Source organism: Solea solea, chromosome 5 (assembly GCF_958295425.1).
Source record: "Solea solea chromosome 5, fSolSol10.1, whole genome shotgun sequence".
Lineage (NCBI taxonomy): Eukaryota > Metazoa > Chordata > Actinopteri > Pleuronectiformes > Soleidae > Solea > Solea solea.
Window position 1 is genome coordinate 29,022,802 of NC_081138.1, and position 17,003 is coordinate 29,039,804.

The window sequence follows — 17,003 nt, forward strand, 5'->3', positions numbered from 1 at the left end:
GTAGTGGTAGTTTTATTTTGACAGGCAGCACACTTGGAACCATGAGTATAAAATGGACGTAGCACTCTGGTCCGAAACCAGACGGTGACTCCTGTGGTTGCAAAAAGGACTCGGTAGAAAACGAGCTTGTAAACATTTTCCGGAGGAGCTAATGTAATCTAAATCACTAGTTTATGCTTTTTGAATAGAACACGTCAGTTTTGGTGTAGTACGCAATGAGATGATAAAACACATCACAAGTGGACTATTTTCCAATTTGGCCCAAGTTGCAGGTGACGTTTGTGTTTAACTGCTTTAAACAACTGACATTGCATTGGTCAAATCCTGAAATGCATTTTCACATACAGTCTAAGGTTGGAACCGTTGTCCTAACTTCTGTGGAATGAATTCTGTGTAATTACCAATACAGATGCTTCTATGTCACATATTCCCAGCTGTTTCGTTCTGTGCCAATCCTCTACTACCCTGTTGCAAGTCCTGTCAAACTGCTAAATGTCTTCATTTTCCTGCGGTAGAATCCACTTCTTACAGAAGAGTATTAGGGCCACATGTAAAAAAAAAAAGAAAGAACAATTCAAAGAAAGAAAAACAAATAAAACAGCATGGATTCTGAGAAAACGTAAGAATTCTGAGAAAAAAAATCTGAATTCTGAGATTAAACAGAAAGTCAGAATTCTGAGATTAAAGTCAGAATTCTGAGAGAAAAGTCAGAATTCTGAGATTAAAGAAAAATCTGAATTCTGAGAAAAAAGTCAGAATTCTGAGATTAAAATCAGCACTATGAGATTTAAGAAAGAGTCAGAATTTTGAGAAAAAAAAAAAATCTGAATTCTGAGAAAAAAAGTCAGAATTCTTTCTTGGTCCACAACAATGAGCTTCATAATTGTTCTTTAATCTCCAAATTTTGACTTTTCTCTCATAATTCTAACTTTAATCTCAGTCATGCTGTTTTATTTTATTTTCTACATGTGGCCCTGATACTTCTTCTGTAACGTCTGAACCTTTCAATTTGAGCATATTGGCGTTTTAAGCTAAATTTGAACCTGTTGTACTGTAGCTGCCTCACTTTGTAAGCTCATGTGTTGTGATTCCTCCTCGTCTTCGTCCGTCTTGAGTGCCGGCGCCTGTTTATGTGTTTGTCTGTGTTTGTGTTTGTGTGTTTGTGTATAAAAAGAAGTGGCGACGTCTCTCTCCGCACAGATGTTTAGTGTCTCTGCTTTGACACGTGTCCCCGTGTGTGTGTCCCTATCACAGATGCCATGTTACTGGTGGCAAACAGACTGGAGGGACCGTTCAACATTGAAGCCGTTATTGAGCCGATCGACATCAAGATCTCTGAGGCCATCATGACCATGCAGGACAACAGCATGCAAGTGTCAGCCAAGGTAACAATTCCAATTCCATTCAATAGATTTGTTTTTTTCTGGATGTGTTTTATTAAAAACAATATAGGCAGTATTTGACAAAAAACTGAAGGTAAAGATTATTTTCATAATCGATCAAATTTTCTTTGTTATATGGAGGAACATATTCACATAATAGGAAGCTGAAAAATCAGAAAGCTTGTTTTGATTATTTAAAAAAAAACAAAAAAACACCCAAACCACAGTTGGCAGAAACTCATTTGCACGTATGCTTATGAAAAAATAAACTTATTCTCAATTGATTGAGTCTCAATCACTAGTCTCTTGTCTTTTTAATACAGCATCAGCATCATGTCCATTTTGTAAATGACACTCCCATTTAGAATAAAACGGACAATAAAACACAGCATGTAGAGCCAGCATCAGAAAAAAACTCAGAGGCAGGCACTGATTTTGAAACAATTAAAATGCCTTTAATATAATGGCATGTTCATGTTCAACCCTTCCAGCCTTAAACCTCCATCAGGCTCTTTTCCGATTAAGGCTTGAGGCCCGAAGCGCATCTGTGTTTGTTTGTTTTGAAAGTGTTGAACATGATTACGTTGTTACATTGAGGACATTTTAATTGTTTCAAAAGTAGTGTCTTGGTTTCTCCGACTGAAGCCCATGTCCCCCTACCTGGTTACCAAGTGGGTACCAATGCCGTGTTTCCATTCGGTTTGGAACGGTAAAGTCCTGGGTCAGGCTTGTGTTTCGACCGAGAACAATACCTTTACTTGGTAGGCGGAGTGTGCCCAATGACTGCGAACGATGACATCGTACGCAACACGTCAGTCAACAATGGGAAGCATCCACCCAGACCATACCATTTTACTCTGCACCTCAATAGGAAGGGTGCCAAAAATGGAATATTTGGGGCCAGTTATTTTGTTCTATTTCTCATGGAAACACAAAAAAAACACGTACCGTACCATACCAAACCGAATTGTTCATCTTAAGTGGCCATGGGCTTGAAGTAGGCAAATAATGCAGGTGGAGCAACCATGGAAACCACGAAAAAATAAGCTCCATCCATTTTGTCAGCCTGAATATACATACATGTAACCCTTATGGGTGAAATGCTAGGAGTGCTTTTACTTTGAAACAGGAACAGGATGTGCTGTGCTGGTGACATATGAGACGTAGATGTTAGAGCTGGGACTAACCATTATTTTCGCAGTCAATTATCTTCTCGATTATTGGAGCATGTTCACTCATTGAACATACAGTATTTTGACAATATCAATCTAAATCCAGGCAGCCTCATTATCTTGATGGTCATAAGAGGGTTAAAGCAACACATTCAGGATATGTTTCCTTTTCAAAAGCAACTTCTTTATCGTGATGCTTTTTTTTTGTATTCTGCCCCATCTCTGTGCTAGAGTTCCAAAGGTCAGTGTGAATTAGATATTGCATTCTCTCCCATATCTGGAGTATACACAGCTACAATTCACAGGTTGAACCTTTGTCCATGTACTTGATGCTACAAGGCTATGCTTGGCTGAAAGATTGCTCCGAGATTACAATATTTTTCCCCCCTCCCCATTCACATTTCAGTCATTTCGTGTGTGTGTGTGTGTGTGTGTGAATCTTCGTCAGTCGGCACACTTTGCAGAATGTCTCCGTCCACTCTGCATCGTACTCTGCTTCTTCTCGGAGCACGGACCAGTTACATTACATTACATTACATGTCATTTAGCAGACGCTTTTATCCAAAGCGACTTACAATGGAATCAAGTACAATTAGCCAGGGGTGGAATCGAACTTGCGACCATGATGTCTTTCGTACACAAGGTAGGGTCTTAACCACTGAGCCACTCCACCCCCAGCTCCACCCCCAGTTGCTTGTCTCATGTGCGGGATAATGAAAGTGTAATCATGTCGGAGAAAAAAAAAGTTATAAATATTAGAGAAAAGACGGCCTCTTGTCCTGACAGTCATGTAGCACGTTAGAGTGCTCCATCACACACTGTGCCAGAGGCCAGCAGACAAGCGAGACGGGAATCCTAATGAGCTTTGCTGTTTGGAGGTAAAAAAGAAAAAACCTGGAGAGACCACTCTATCGTCTCAATGAACCTTCCATATATGACATAACAATTAGTGTAGGATTTGAAGAATTATACATCTGCATTTCTTTTTTTATTCTTTTCCTCTCGAAACCAACTCGAGCTCCGTGTGCAATCAGTGCTCCCAATTTGCACGATTCCTGATTGCACAGTTCTTATTTGCCTGTAAATTGACACTCCTTATAACATGAAATTTGATTTGGATCCCTTTTAAGTCAAGTGTATCTTGTCATATGTCCTTGTTTATTGGGTTTTTAAAGTGTTTTTTTATTGTTTTGGTGAAGCCAAGTGCAAAACAAATTTCCCCTTAAGGGACAATAAAGCCCTGGATAGTTTGATAACTCTACTACAATTCCTGTGTTTTTCTAAGAATATTGGTCTTTCATATAGTGTAGGATTGGTGTTATAGCCTATTGTATTCCTTTCTTATGAATTTGTTTCATTGTTGGCCATGTTGGTGTAGAAATGCTTTTTTATTTATCAGTGTTGTATTATAACAGTGGCTTTATATTCCATGCACATCATAAAACATTTATTAATTTTTGCCACCAATAAACAGATTTCTTACTTTTTCAGAAATGAGAGAGGGACATCTATATTGGTTCAATGGTTCCAGGCTGGCACAGAAATGATCCATTGAGCAAATAGACAGAGGCTTTTAAAAGAAAATTGCCAGTGGTGCAGGCAAATTACAACTTTTAGGGGATCAAGACGGATGTGTACTCCACAAAGAAAAGACTTTGCCTCATCTGGCTCTGTGGAGAGCTCATGCGGCTTTGGACTACTGATGAATACCTATTCTGGACTGCACTTGGGAAGCTGAAATTAATGTTGCATGAAAATGAAAGCTATTTTCTTCAAAACAGAGTTAAAGAAGAAAAAAAAAATAAAAGTAAACCCTCACCTGCTCTTCTTTGTAGGTTTTTCAAGGATGTGGCCAACCAAAGCCAGCGGGGATTGGCAGATCTGTCCGTGGCATCTCGGATGTGTTCAACTCGCGCTTCAGACCCTACACACCTGAAGAGAGGCCAACCACCGCAGCTGGAACAAGCCTGGATAGACTGGTACGTACTGAGACCAGACAAGATTGTAAGACTGATATCACTGATGATTAGATGAGATTTAGTTTGTTTTCACACCTAATAATCTCCGCTAGACTCGGTTCAATTTGGAATGGAAACCTTTTGAATAGCGTAATTCCCCTCCTCGCCTAAGGGGGCACTGCATCAAGAATTACTTAAGAACGGTATTGAAATGTTCGGTTTGTGTGACAGTGTGAAAGCAAACTCGGACCGGCTGAATGTTGCAACCCCCAATCATACCGAGTCTAGCGGAGTCTATTAGGTGTGAAAACAAGTTTCAAGGCTACAAAGAGATAACTTAAAAGAAAACAGATCTTGGGTGAAATCATTGTGTATGAGACAACGGGTGCACATAATGCTGAGCATAGATCCTGTGCAATGTGTTGGGAAATTCAAAAAAAAAGTACGTATTACTGGAAAAGGCAGATCTGGTGACAGCATGCTGAGTTATGGTCCAATGACCGCAGCTCAAGTCCAAAGGCCAGAAAAAGAACAGAGGACCCCAAAGAAAAATGTCTCAGTAAATCCATGCTTAAATATTCCCCATGGAGCCGAGACTCAACTGCAGTACTGAGAGGGGAGGGGGGAAAAAAAAGTCCTGTTCCAGAACTTGCACTATGTTGAGAGTTAATCATGAGGAGGCTACAACTACTTGGGCAATTTACCCACCAAACTTCGGGCATGATGAAAAGTCTTAAGACATTAATTGTGGCTATAAAAAGATTTATTGCCACTGAGACGCTCCAGTACAGAGCAACTCCAAAAGCCTTGAAGTTGACAAAGAAAATACATCAGGTTCCAACTCAGGCTGGACATTAAATATCATATATTTAAACTCTGCATGTTGCCCTTAAGTGAAAGTCAAAGAAGCTAATTGTGGATTAATGCGCAGAAAATTACAACAAACATTTCATGTAAAACAGCAAAAAAAAAATCTTTAGCTGTGAATTTTCCACCATCCCATTATTATTATATTCAGATTATGGGTTTAAATAAATTCAAATAAGGACTAACCTCGACAGATTACACTAAAAAGACATTTCAGACTGTTTGTCCGTACATTATGTCGGGACATATTTCATAATGTCCTCAATTAATCCTTTGGTCAAACCGTTTAACAAATGCCCCTCAATGTAATCCTTTCACAATTGGAAAAATCCTACTTATTAAATAAAATCTGTTCCTTTTAAATAAAAGGTAAAGTAAGTAGATAATCCTTGGCCGTATAAAATGTGTGACAAGATTAAAATGGAAAGTATGCAGGAGCAGATAAGTAGATTAAACGCTGGGGTGTACACTCTGTCTGTCTTTATAAAAGTCATCTGTACTCCCCAAATTCTGAAAATACTGTTCTGAGAAATAAACATATTCAGTGCACTACAAAGATGCACATCCTTTAAAAAAATGTTGCTGGGGAACGCAGCGTGTCTTCACACGCAGGTTCTGAAAACTCTAACCGATGCTTCCATCCTCGCTACATAACATACACATCAAAAGAAGTGTGAAAAAGAAAGCGACTAAAAAGGCAAAAGCATGATTTTTGAGGAGCTCCACAGGTTTTTTTTTTTTTTAAATAATTCATGTTTTCATGCTCTCAGTCCAACTTAGTGTAAAAGATGAGAAACATTTGCTCAAAAGAAAAGTGAGCCGGGTTCCATGCATGATCGCATCTCACACATTTATTTTGTGATTCACCGTAACGCACATTTAAAGCTGCAGTGTGTAACTTTGACCGTGTTTATTGTTGTTATTCCGCCTCTGTTTGGTCTTCGTGAACAAACAACTATTTAACAGTGTTTGTATGATGCGTCCATGATCTAAAAACGGGCTCTGTCAAGCACAACTATCAGACCTGACTGAGGGAGTGTTTGTGTGTATACAGCAGCAGCAGCGCAAGGATGGGCGGGGACAAAAAGCATTTATCTTGTCATACTGCTGAATCACCGGGTTTCTTTGAGCAGTAGAATTCATTTCTGAAACTTTTCGTCAGCACCTGCTTTTCACTCGCTTTACTAGCTCAATGTTGCTGTTGCCTCCCATTTGTCTTGACTGTGGGAATGTCACCGGGCGACACAAGATTTAAATACAGCTTTATAGAGGAAATACAGAGAGAATTTACCTTAATTGACTGCATTATGTAATAATACGTAATAAAACGCCACTCCTTATTTTGGAATTTGGAAATAATTATGGGTCCAACTCCCGATTTCTTTGTATCCGCTTCCTTCATTTATCTGTGAACAGAATTAATTTCCATTATGCTGCTCTAGCACGACTCGGTTTGACTCAACTCTACTTGTTTTTTTTGCATTTCCATCAGTGATAGTACCTGATACATGGTTCTTAGTTTTGGTACCTGCTCTGGTGAGGTTCCAAGTGAGATGAGCCGATACTAAAATTTGACTGGTACTGGACGATCATCTGTAGGTTAAATTTTAACAAAGTGAAACAAAGAGACATAACGATGCTTCGGTGGCTTCTTCAAATTCCTTATTCTGCCGAGGAGGAAAACGTTGATACGGAGCTTTACATCCACATTCCCCGTCTTGGATCAAAACATTCGTGTTCCATTAAAGCCTTACTTAACCTGTTTCTGCGTAATATGAGGTACTGTGTATTTACTGCTCTTTGGATTGATCTGAAAGCGGCAGATTTTATACGGATGTCAGAAGAGTTCACTGTAATTAATTTAGTCGGAGGCACTAAATCTCGCTGTGAAGTGAAGCCGGTGATATTTCAGCAGCGCCCGTGTGTCATTTAAACTTTTCCCTTCACTAACTACTAACGACATTCTTTTTTGCCCCTATTCTGTCTCTGTCTGTCTTCCTCTCCCTCTGTCTCCCTCTCTCTATTTGTACGATGTCCAATTAAATCTCTTTCTTCTTCATTTCTCTGCCGCTCTCAGAGGGTTGTCTGGAGGACAATGCAACACAACGTAAGCCCTCCATTCCTCCTCTTGCACTCACCGTGTCATCTGTCTTGTGGTGTTTTAATCATTCTGCTCACAGAAGTCCACTTCTTCACATTAATTCAAAGTTGTTATCGATTGCTTGTTTGTGACATGTCTCTTTATTTACTTTGGTTGAATTATGGAGTGTTTTTTTTTTTTTTCTCTCCTGCCTGCAATCAGGCTCTGAGCGACTAAGTGTGATCCATAGAATAGTCTTTCTTCATTTCTTTTGTTGTCTGAAATTATATATATTAGCAGCATTGTGAAACTACTCATTAAACAAAAAGGTTAATGATTTAAACCTGCTGCTTTTTTCCCATTAGTTTGTTAAAACGTACAGTTTATACAGAGGCTATAAGAGTGCAATATAGATATAGAGTGTCTTATAACCTATAGGCAATCTGATGAAACATTTCTTTCATTTTCACCAACTATTTAAACACACTTGAGCAAAAAGTACTGAAAATGTTTAAAATCGGATTGAATTTGTGAAATTTGGAACCACGTCACAGTTCAATGCTCACTATGCTCATTTTTATGATCAAAAATGAAAGAAAAACACTCTATTTTGTGACTTCTGCACAATTATTGCTACTTTATGTCGCAACTAAAAATGCGATATAAAATGAGTTATAACTTTGACTCAATGACAAATAAGAAGATGAAAAAAAAAAGCCTGAATATGTGACCTATAAACACACACATGTCCATATAAGGAGTTGTGTAGTGCAATTTACCATGGGTGCACCTGTGGCACAGATCCGTGACACATGAGCACTAAGGGTTAATGTCAGATGATCTGTTCTTAGTTTTTTCAGAACCATTTTCACACACACATCCATCTCCTGTGCTTATCAGAAGTCAGTCGTTCAGACCTTTATTTGACTAGAAACTCACATTGGCATAAAAGAAAGTGAGACCTCAACTAACAACCACAATAACAGCTAGTGACTCAAAACAATCAATGCAATAATCAAAAAATAAGGCAGCAATAGTATGTGGGATGCACAATACTGGACTTCCTGCCAATATGCCAGTGCACTGGGTGGATTTCGGCCAATTACCAATTGTATACAATTGTATTTTTCATACTTGTGTTGCAGCAGATGTTGATTTTCCACATTTATTTGTACTTTATTGTACAAAGTAGGAGAGGCTGCAAGCATAGAAGCCTTATTTTAGTCATTAGTCATATCGGGGGGGATCTTGGGAGTGTTTGCCGATTGTACTGATATTGTACCGATAATATCTTACGTCCCTAATTAGAATGTCATTGTTTATCAGTTAATTGAAGCTACAGCTACGACTTGCATGGGATAAGGGTCACAAGACTCCAGTAAATTGATGTATGGAAGGAAAGGCTTAAAGTGCCTGAAGTCGATTGTGAGACCTAAGGTTAACTGCTGCCTTGTAAGAGTGTAAACTTCTGAATCAAGTATACGTGGGGAATCTCTAAAGCCTTAGATAACTGTGTAAATTAAGATTCACCAGTGATGTAGCTGTACTCTATACAGCCCTATAGTACAGTGATGGGCCTGTGATGAAGGCAGACTGCAGATCAGACGTCTACACCTTGCATGAACAACATTTATATTCTGCATTTGTCTTGCCGGCGATGAGCAGATGTCTGATGACACAATTCTGACGGAAAATGACTTTGTTCTCTGTCATCTTAAGCTAATATTACTGACAGTACATTACTGTCAAACTTCCCCATTAAACAAATGCCCACGGAAGGAAAATGTGATTGATGTCCTGACGGCATTTCATTACGGATTTATCTGACCAATTTCTAAATATTTCCGAGCCTCCCTAATGGGCTGTTTTGTTGTTGAGCACTGTTGAAATAGGCATGCAGTTGGAAGGGAGGGAAATCGGTCATTAGCAGTTGCTAGGACTTCCTCCATGCTCCATTTCACGTTGTTTCAGCGGCGCCAGAGCCAGGAAATGATCCGGCAACAAGAGTTTGTATAACCAAGGAAAAAACAGTGAAATGAATGATCAGACTTTTATTTATACAATCCATCACGCTAATCCAGCAGCACCTATGTACATGTACACACACTAGTGTGCATTTGGTCTCATAACCACGGTATTCTGAGGGGACTGAAGGATTTTATGTAGATTTAAAGGTCTAGTTCATAACATGTAGGAGGTTTAATTGGCAGATCTTGAATATGCAACCTCATAGTATTTTTGTATGTGTATAATCTCTCAAAAATTAAAAATGGTTTAGTTTCTGTAGCCTTAGAATATGATTTGTACATATTCTTAAGGCAAGGGCAATTGCTTTTCAGAGGCTGCCGTCTCATCCCTCCATGTTTCTAAAGCAGCCTGAATGAACGGCCTTAGTTTTTTGTGTTTTGGAGCCGAGGCATTAAAATGACATCCTGTCTGCTACGCAAAGACCACATAGTGCCCTGACACGCTACGGAAATGATGGAAGAGTGAGCAGAGGTTAACAGTCTTTCTAATTCTCACCCGCGCTGGACTTTTGAGGAAGGAATCGTTCACTTTGAATACACGGAACGAATCCCAGTGTGGACCGACCATCCTTCAGATTCTAAATGAGCGGAGGAAACCGTTTGGCATGGGTGAAAAGTTTGATTCTCCGCCGCCGTCACTGGGAATTCACTCCACATGATTCACTCTGGAGACAACTGCCAGTTATGACAAATAGAAGCACCGCCAAATTGGTTAAATCCACAAGTCACGACATCAGATGGATTCAGTTACGGCTGTAATGTAATACTGGTGTACTGCAAATCTGCTCGCTGCAGTTTTTCTCTTTTATAGCCAGTTTTGTACAGGGAAAAAAAGCTGGTACATATATATGTTTACTGTATATATATATATATATAAATGTATTAAAATGCATTTGGTTCAGTGAGATTTTGTATTGTGGTACATTCTATACCGATATACCTTGGTCTAAATTTGTAAATTCAAACTTAAATAATTCTCTACTTTGCTCAATATGCACTTCCTGTTACTCTGCTGTGGGCAAATTTTGACCACTAGAATTATAGATCAAGAAAAATTGTCCCAAATGCTTCAGATGAACTCGTTGAAGTTTGCAGACTTTCAACTGAGTGAAGCAACAGCTGTAGAGACGGATGTTGTGATCCGATTCGGCTCCGTTGCTAATAGTAACGGGGTGTGAATGAGTGAGGGAAGCCACTGGACCACAGCTTCCACAGAATGGACAGAAATGTTCTCTCAGTTTGCTGTGAAGTTGTTTTCCTGGCCACGGAGGAGAGAAAACCTACTGTTGATTCGTTGCTACAACATTCAAGCATAGTTTAAATAGATGACGTAACGCCATCCCATCAAGAAAGGTAGCGGCAACAATCATTTTAAGGTTAAGTTCCCCTAAGTTTCCCCTTAACGGGAAGCAGCAAATCTGGATCCCTACTTCAGCGTCGTTACAGACTCCAAAACAATTCAATTTAAGCATCCTGTTTATTTTATATGGTCTTATTGTGATGTGTTTAAGCGTTCTCTGGAGTAGGATTAGGGAAAGTTTGTCCGAAAGTTGAAGATGTTGTAATGCTGCCAGTCTGGAATAATGTCGGCTCCGGCTGTTTCCATACTCGTGAAAAGCATCTGGGGAGGTATTTTAGGGATCATATATATTCAGTCCGTCAGGTTATGTGATATATTGCTCGATCTTCATGGATTTACTGTGCACAGTGAACTCTGACGGCACTGAAACGGAGATTGTCCTGCTAACATGGCACGTGACACCCGAAGCTTTATAAAAAAGTGATCTGGAGAACCCACATGTCTACGCGTTTACTGATTTTAAGATAACGGGAGGGTGTGAAACACTTTGTCTAAATATTCACCTCAATTTATTAGTAGAGGGCAATGAGTCTGTCTGTCTGTCTTTCTGTCTGTCTGTCCAGCGGGGACTCTGTCCATCAAGCGAGATGACAGCCTGACAGAGACTGATGTGTAATCAGCCTTGCTCACTCAACAGAGACTCGTCTCGGTTAATGAATGAGGATTAATGTGCGTGGATGAACACAACGGATCAATGTGGCCACCTTGTAACTCTCCACTGTTTCACGGCAGCGTCGCTTTACTCATCATTACGTCCATGTTTTCGCCCAAGTGCTGTAAGTCGTTTGCGCCGTCAAGTTCTCATCCTCACGCTATGTTCAGTGATGTAATGTTAACACAAGAGATTTCTCACCGACAGAGACGGCGCCGACACTTCGCTGCCAGATTTCCAATTTGTGACTGCCTTCACATTAAAGCGTCTCATGCAGCAGGACTTTGTTTCAGTTTTCAAAAAGCCTGGCTGAGAAAAAAAACAAGTGCTTCCCTTTGTGCAACATAAACACACTGCGTATAACAATTTTTACCGTGTTTGTCGGTTGTTGGCTGGCTGCTGTTGTTTGAACTTGGAATGAAAAGTTGACAACAGCAGCTGTGAATTCCTTGTGAATGTAATGATGACACCTACAGTTGCCCTGAGACAGATCCTGGAAACATTATACATATATACATACATATAGCAGCATTTGTGCAAGATACAAAAAATGTATCTGTATGTGTATGTGTGTAAAAAAGGAAAGTACACATTATGATGCTAAACAGAGACCTCCCTGTAGTGTTGCACTCACCCACAGGCAGTCTGATTAATTAACCTACACTTGTGCTGCGACTCTGCCTGTACAAGGAAGTTCCTTGTTAAAAAATAAACAAAAGACAGGATCTAATCTTCTTTCTTGTCATTATTCTGTGACCCTAGAGTAAACCTGAAGATCTAAACTCGCTGCCGCACTCCAAGGGCACGGGAAGGTGTATTGTGTGCTGAGTTTGCAGGAGCACCCTGAAATACAGGGACACGGGACATCAGTGTCAGTGCAGCCTTTCAACACCGATAAAGGAGTTGTGAGCTGCTCACTGTGGTAGTAAAACACAGTCTATCCTTTGTTCTCTCGGAAGGAAAGATGTGGTATTTTTCGTAGACTGAATATTAGAATTGGAAGTAGCCCTCTGGTGTTAAGAGTTAAGTCTAGGAAGAAGTAACAGTTAGGCACCAGGGGGCGACTGCGCTGGTTGCAAAAAAGAACCTGGGAGACGAAAAATCTGATGTTGAGAGAGGACAAACAATAAAAGACCAGTCCAAAAATCTAAATGCTTTAATCCAGAGGGCAGGCAAAGTCATACACAGCAAAGAAGTCCAAACCAGGCAAACAAAACCAGACAAGGACAAGGCAAATATCAAAACCTCAAAAAAAAATACATACTTGGTCTAAGATGAAGGCAAAAAACACTAGGAAGAAACACAAGAGAGCAATGCACACAAGGGAAATAACACACTCTGGCAGGAACAAGTGGTGAGTACTGGAGCATGTATACACAAGGCTGCCGGGGTGAAAGCAGCAGGGAGAGGAAGTGGCTGTGGTCAGTTGAAATGGTGGGAAAACTAAACAAAAATCCAGGATTGGGTGAGAATTGAAATAACAAGAACTCGGTTTAAACGTAACTCTACTTCTCACATTGTTTATTTACTCAGTAAACATTTTCCTGAAGAGTCAATGGTCTCCATCGCTAGTTTCAGCTCTTGGCCAATAGAACATGATGCCAATTTTGTAAACAATGTTCCCATTTAGAGGAACATAGACAATAAAGTATGACACATATTGAACCTCTGGTGTCAAAAACCGTCATGGCACTGGTCATGTTCATGTATGTTTTGCTGCACACCAACTTTCCATGTAAGGGCCAACAGGAGAACAGTTAGCATAATGGGAGTTGCCAAATAAAGTTTCACATGAAGTCAATCTGTGAAACAATCTCCAAGAACACGATACTCACATCTTTCTCCAAGTAAGCCCTCAACAACAACAACAACCTCTTTAAAGTCACAGTGTAGATAACACCAGCACACATGAGAGTCAATTTGCACCATCCGTGATGCACAAATTTGCATGAATCAACCGCGGAAGCTAAACAGACACTCTAAGCCCCCCTCCTCCTTTCTTGCTCTCTGAAATACAGGGATGCACTGTGTGTGTGTGTCTGTGTGTGTTTGCTCTGCAAGTGCAGACAAACAAGCACATCCTTAAGATCTCAAATGTAGACTTTTAACAAAATACAAGCTGAGAGTCGGCACTGACTTAAGGTAAGATCACCGTCATCTCCCCTTTCCGGTGGTCACTGAAACACTACATTAGATTAATATAGTACATTTTCCCACTCCCTCTCCAATAACATATTTAACATGAATGGATCCTCATAGCGGCCACACGGTTGTGTGGGTGTAGTGGTTAGCACCCTTGCCTTTGCAGCAAGAAGACCTGGGCTCGAACCCTGGTTGGAACGAGGGTCTTTCTGCATGTTCTCTCCATCGTGGTTTTTTTCTGGGTTCTCTGGCTTCCTATGGGGATTAGGCAAATTGGACACTCTAAATTAACCATATGTGAGACTGAATGGTTGTTTGTTTCTATATATGGACTCGCGATCTGCCCTGGGTGTAGCCCGGGTGGGTGTATCGCCCAATGTCAGATTGGCAAACCTCCTGTGGAGGATCAAGAGGTAGAAGATGGATGGATCCTCATATTTCTTTATATATGCTGTGGTTCCGTCACTTCTTCATCTCCAGCCATTACCTTTTCTATCGCTGCCTCAGCTCAGAGACAAACAACAACATAGTACCATTGTGATGTGGAGTCTCTTATGGAGCACAATCACGTATTGGTATCGTAGCCTACATGTTATACTTAACCCCAAAACTTTCTAAAACACTGAGGGCTAATCCTGATGCTGATCCCAAGTCAGGACAAAATGGAATATATCTGCTGTAACAGATACACACAACCTGACATGATGTGTGTATCTGTCTAAATTCTGGTGCTTGTTCTGTACTGCAAAAACTATTTGTTGCGTCAGCCCTACCTGTAAGAGAAAACATATACAAACAACTCGGTAAAGACAAACTGAAACTGGCAAATCACAAAGGCCTCGTGTCACCCTGGCACCCATCATTTGTCTGCAGAGTGTGCCTCATAATATCTTTGTTGTACATAACCCTACCGGGACAAAGGATAAAAAACCCCAACTCCATCGATTAGCATGTAAGTTAAACAGCCGTCGGTAGCCACCTTTGTGGAATACACAGTGCGAGAAGCATTTTCTTAAGGTTAATTCTCATCTAAAACTAAATGTGGGCCCAATATGGCTGCCTTAACAACGTCCACTCAGCTTCTTAGTTTTTGCTGCCAAAAAGCCTGAACTGCAATCTGCTTGGCTGCTCACCCCCAACCACCGCTAACTGTTTCCCAAGCCTTCATAGTGCGGTTAGCTCCTCCGCCTAAAGGCAGGAGATGTTTCCCCTGCTTTAACACGACAGAGCCGTGTGAGCAAAACTCATATTTGTAGGCAAGCCGAAGTAAACCACAGCATGTCCAAGGAAATCCTGTTTGGTGCATTATTCAAAGCACTGAATCACAAAACACCAGCCCCATTGTGTCTGAGTCGAGCTTACCCAGTTGTTATGAGCACAAGAAGAACCAGACCATTTTGTGCTCCTTTCCTTTGGACATTTTCCTGCTTTTAAAAAAATTAAATAAAATAAAATGTCCTTGTGATGCTTTATTTTAATCCTCCAGTGCAAGCAGATAGACTGGTTTAATCCATGATACCATTAAGTGGTTAAGAGTGACCTAGAAACTGGGGGACCTTTGGTGATCCAGCAGTCTGTCCTTGCATATTCATCCAAGTAAGATAACTTGCTTTTTCATTAGAGTAGAGCCACAATATCTGGTCTATCTGGGCCAAAACAAATTAAGCTTACTCAGAATAGTATGTTTTAAAACACATGCTATTGGGTCTACTCCATAGTTGATGATTGGGTATTTTTCATACTTCACCTCTTTCTGCTGGAGGTGCAAGGCCAGCAGAATACAAATTGCAAAAGGAGGCAGAGCCTGCACATTTACGCCAGGCCACAAAATCTTTATGGAGGACATTACATTTCAATCCGGTGTGGCACCTCCAGGTCAGAAAAAATCATTCTGACCAGAGGAAGGCCCATGTTCAGACTCTGCCTTCTTTTGCACAATGGGTCTATTCCAATTCACTGCTTTTCAATTGATATCCTCACTTTAAGAGACAACTTGTGTCTTCCTAATGGTTTGAGGGTCTACGTGGCATGAAGGTATACTCTGTATTAATACTGTAGAAGGTCCCAGATTGCTGTACAACTGCTTAAAAATGCACTCAAGCTATTTGTTTTTTGGACAGACAAGATGACAGTATAGTCGGTGCAGTAGACCACACAACAGCAGATGGCCTGTATTTATGTTGCGCTCTTTGAGTCTTGATGACCACTCACAAAGCTGCTTCGCACTCCAGCTTTCACTCATTTGCTCACATATTCCTCCAGTGCATCTGTGTGCAGCACTTTGTTTCCTATCACACTGCTTTCATACCCATTCACTTGCTGCTGGCTCAGTCGTCGGGACTAACGTGGGATTAAGTGTCTTGCCCAGGGACACATAGGCAAGTAGACTATTGGACTCTTGGAAATTGGACGACTTGCTCTCCCACTGATCCCCACTGGTTTCCGATGTACTAATGCATTAAAAAATGTGATAGATACCTGATGTCGTCTGTTTCTGTCCCAAGTGCAAGTGAAAACATCACAATAACACCTTTTCGTCATGAAATAGTTAATTTCAGCTTCAGAGATTGGCAGAAATGACTTATCTTGCTGTGTCTCTCCATGTTGGTTGGTCTGGACACAAAAGTATGGAAGACACTGTCAAATATTAATGTACGTTCAATCTATTATATCTCTGCTAATGCTAATAAAGACATGTGAGATTGATGCAGTATAATTGTGGACATTCCAGCTGTAATTTCACCACCTAATATGCAAATATGTACATTTTTTGACCTCTATCAATGACAAGACACAGCCACAGTCATTTAAACTCATTTATTCCATGATTTATTGAGGCATCAGAACTTTATTTAATCATGTAAAGGTTTAGGTAGAATCCATTCCGATGTGTAACATTCATTAGAGTGTTTCAGTTCAGCATTTTGTCACGCGCTCGTCCAGATGTTTATTGCACGCATTCGTTTCGGTGCTGCACTGTAACCTGTTTAGTTTGCAAAGTTGCTGTGCGAACTTTACCTTCCAGAGATGCATCTGTTTATCAAGGGTCTGTCCCAGAACGGTGTGTTCACCCTTGGGATGGGACACAAAAACCAGCTGCGTATGAAACTTCCATCTGTGCTTACATTAGTCAAGTCACGCTTTGTTTAACATGGACACGCTGCGCTAAAGCTGCTCAGTATCCCTATCACTTAAAGTCCTATTTGGCTGCTTTGTACATAAATGCATAAACTTGTGTCTAACACGTGAGAGAGAGAGAGAAATAATGCCTTTAAAGACAAAGATAGAACGGGTGTGTGGGTATAATCGAGAACAAATTAGGTGTGTTGCGTTTGTTGTGAGATTTGCAGGAGCCTCCTTTAG

The 17,003-nt window shown here is 40.4% G+C and overlaps 1 protein-coding gene across 2 annotated transcripts in view; it reads left to right on the top strand.

The window, feature by feature from the left end:
• LOC131459603 (glypican-6-like) overlaps positions 1-17,003 on the top strand; it is a 152,205-nt gene that overhangs the window by 118,308 nt on the left and 16,894 nt on the right. Inside the window, exons 5-7 of one of the 2 annotated variants that reach the window (XM_058629601.1) lie at positions 1,255-1,385; positions 4,390-4,533; positions 7,457-7,486. In XM_058629601.1, the coding sequence (XP_058485584.1) occupies positions 1,255-1,385; positions 4,390-4,533; positions 7,457-7,486 (305 nt within the window). The remainder of the gene's footprint in view (positions 1-1,254; positions 1,386-4,389; positions 4,534-7,456; positions 7,487-17,003) is intronic. The other variant, XM_058629602.1, reaches the window with a different exon arrangement.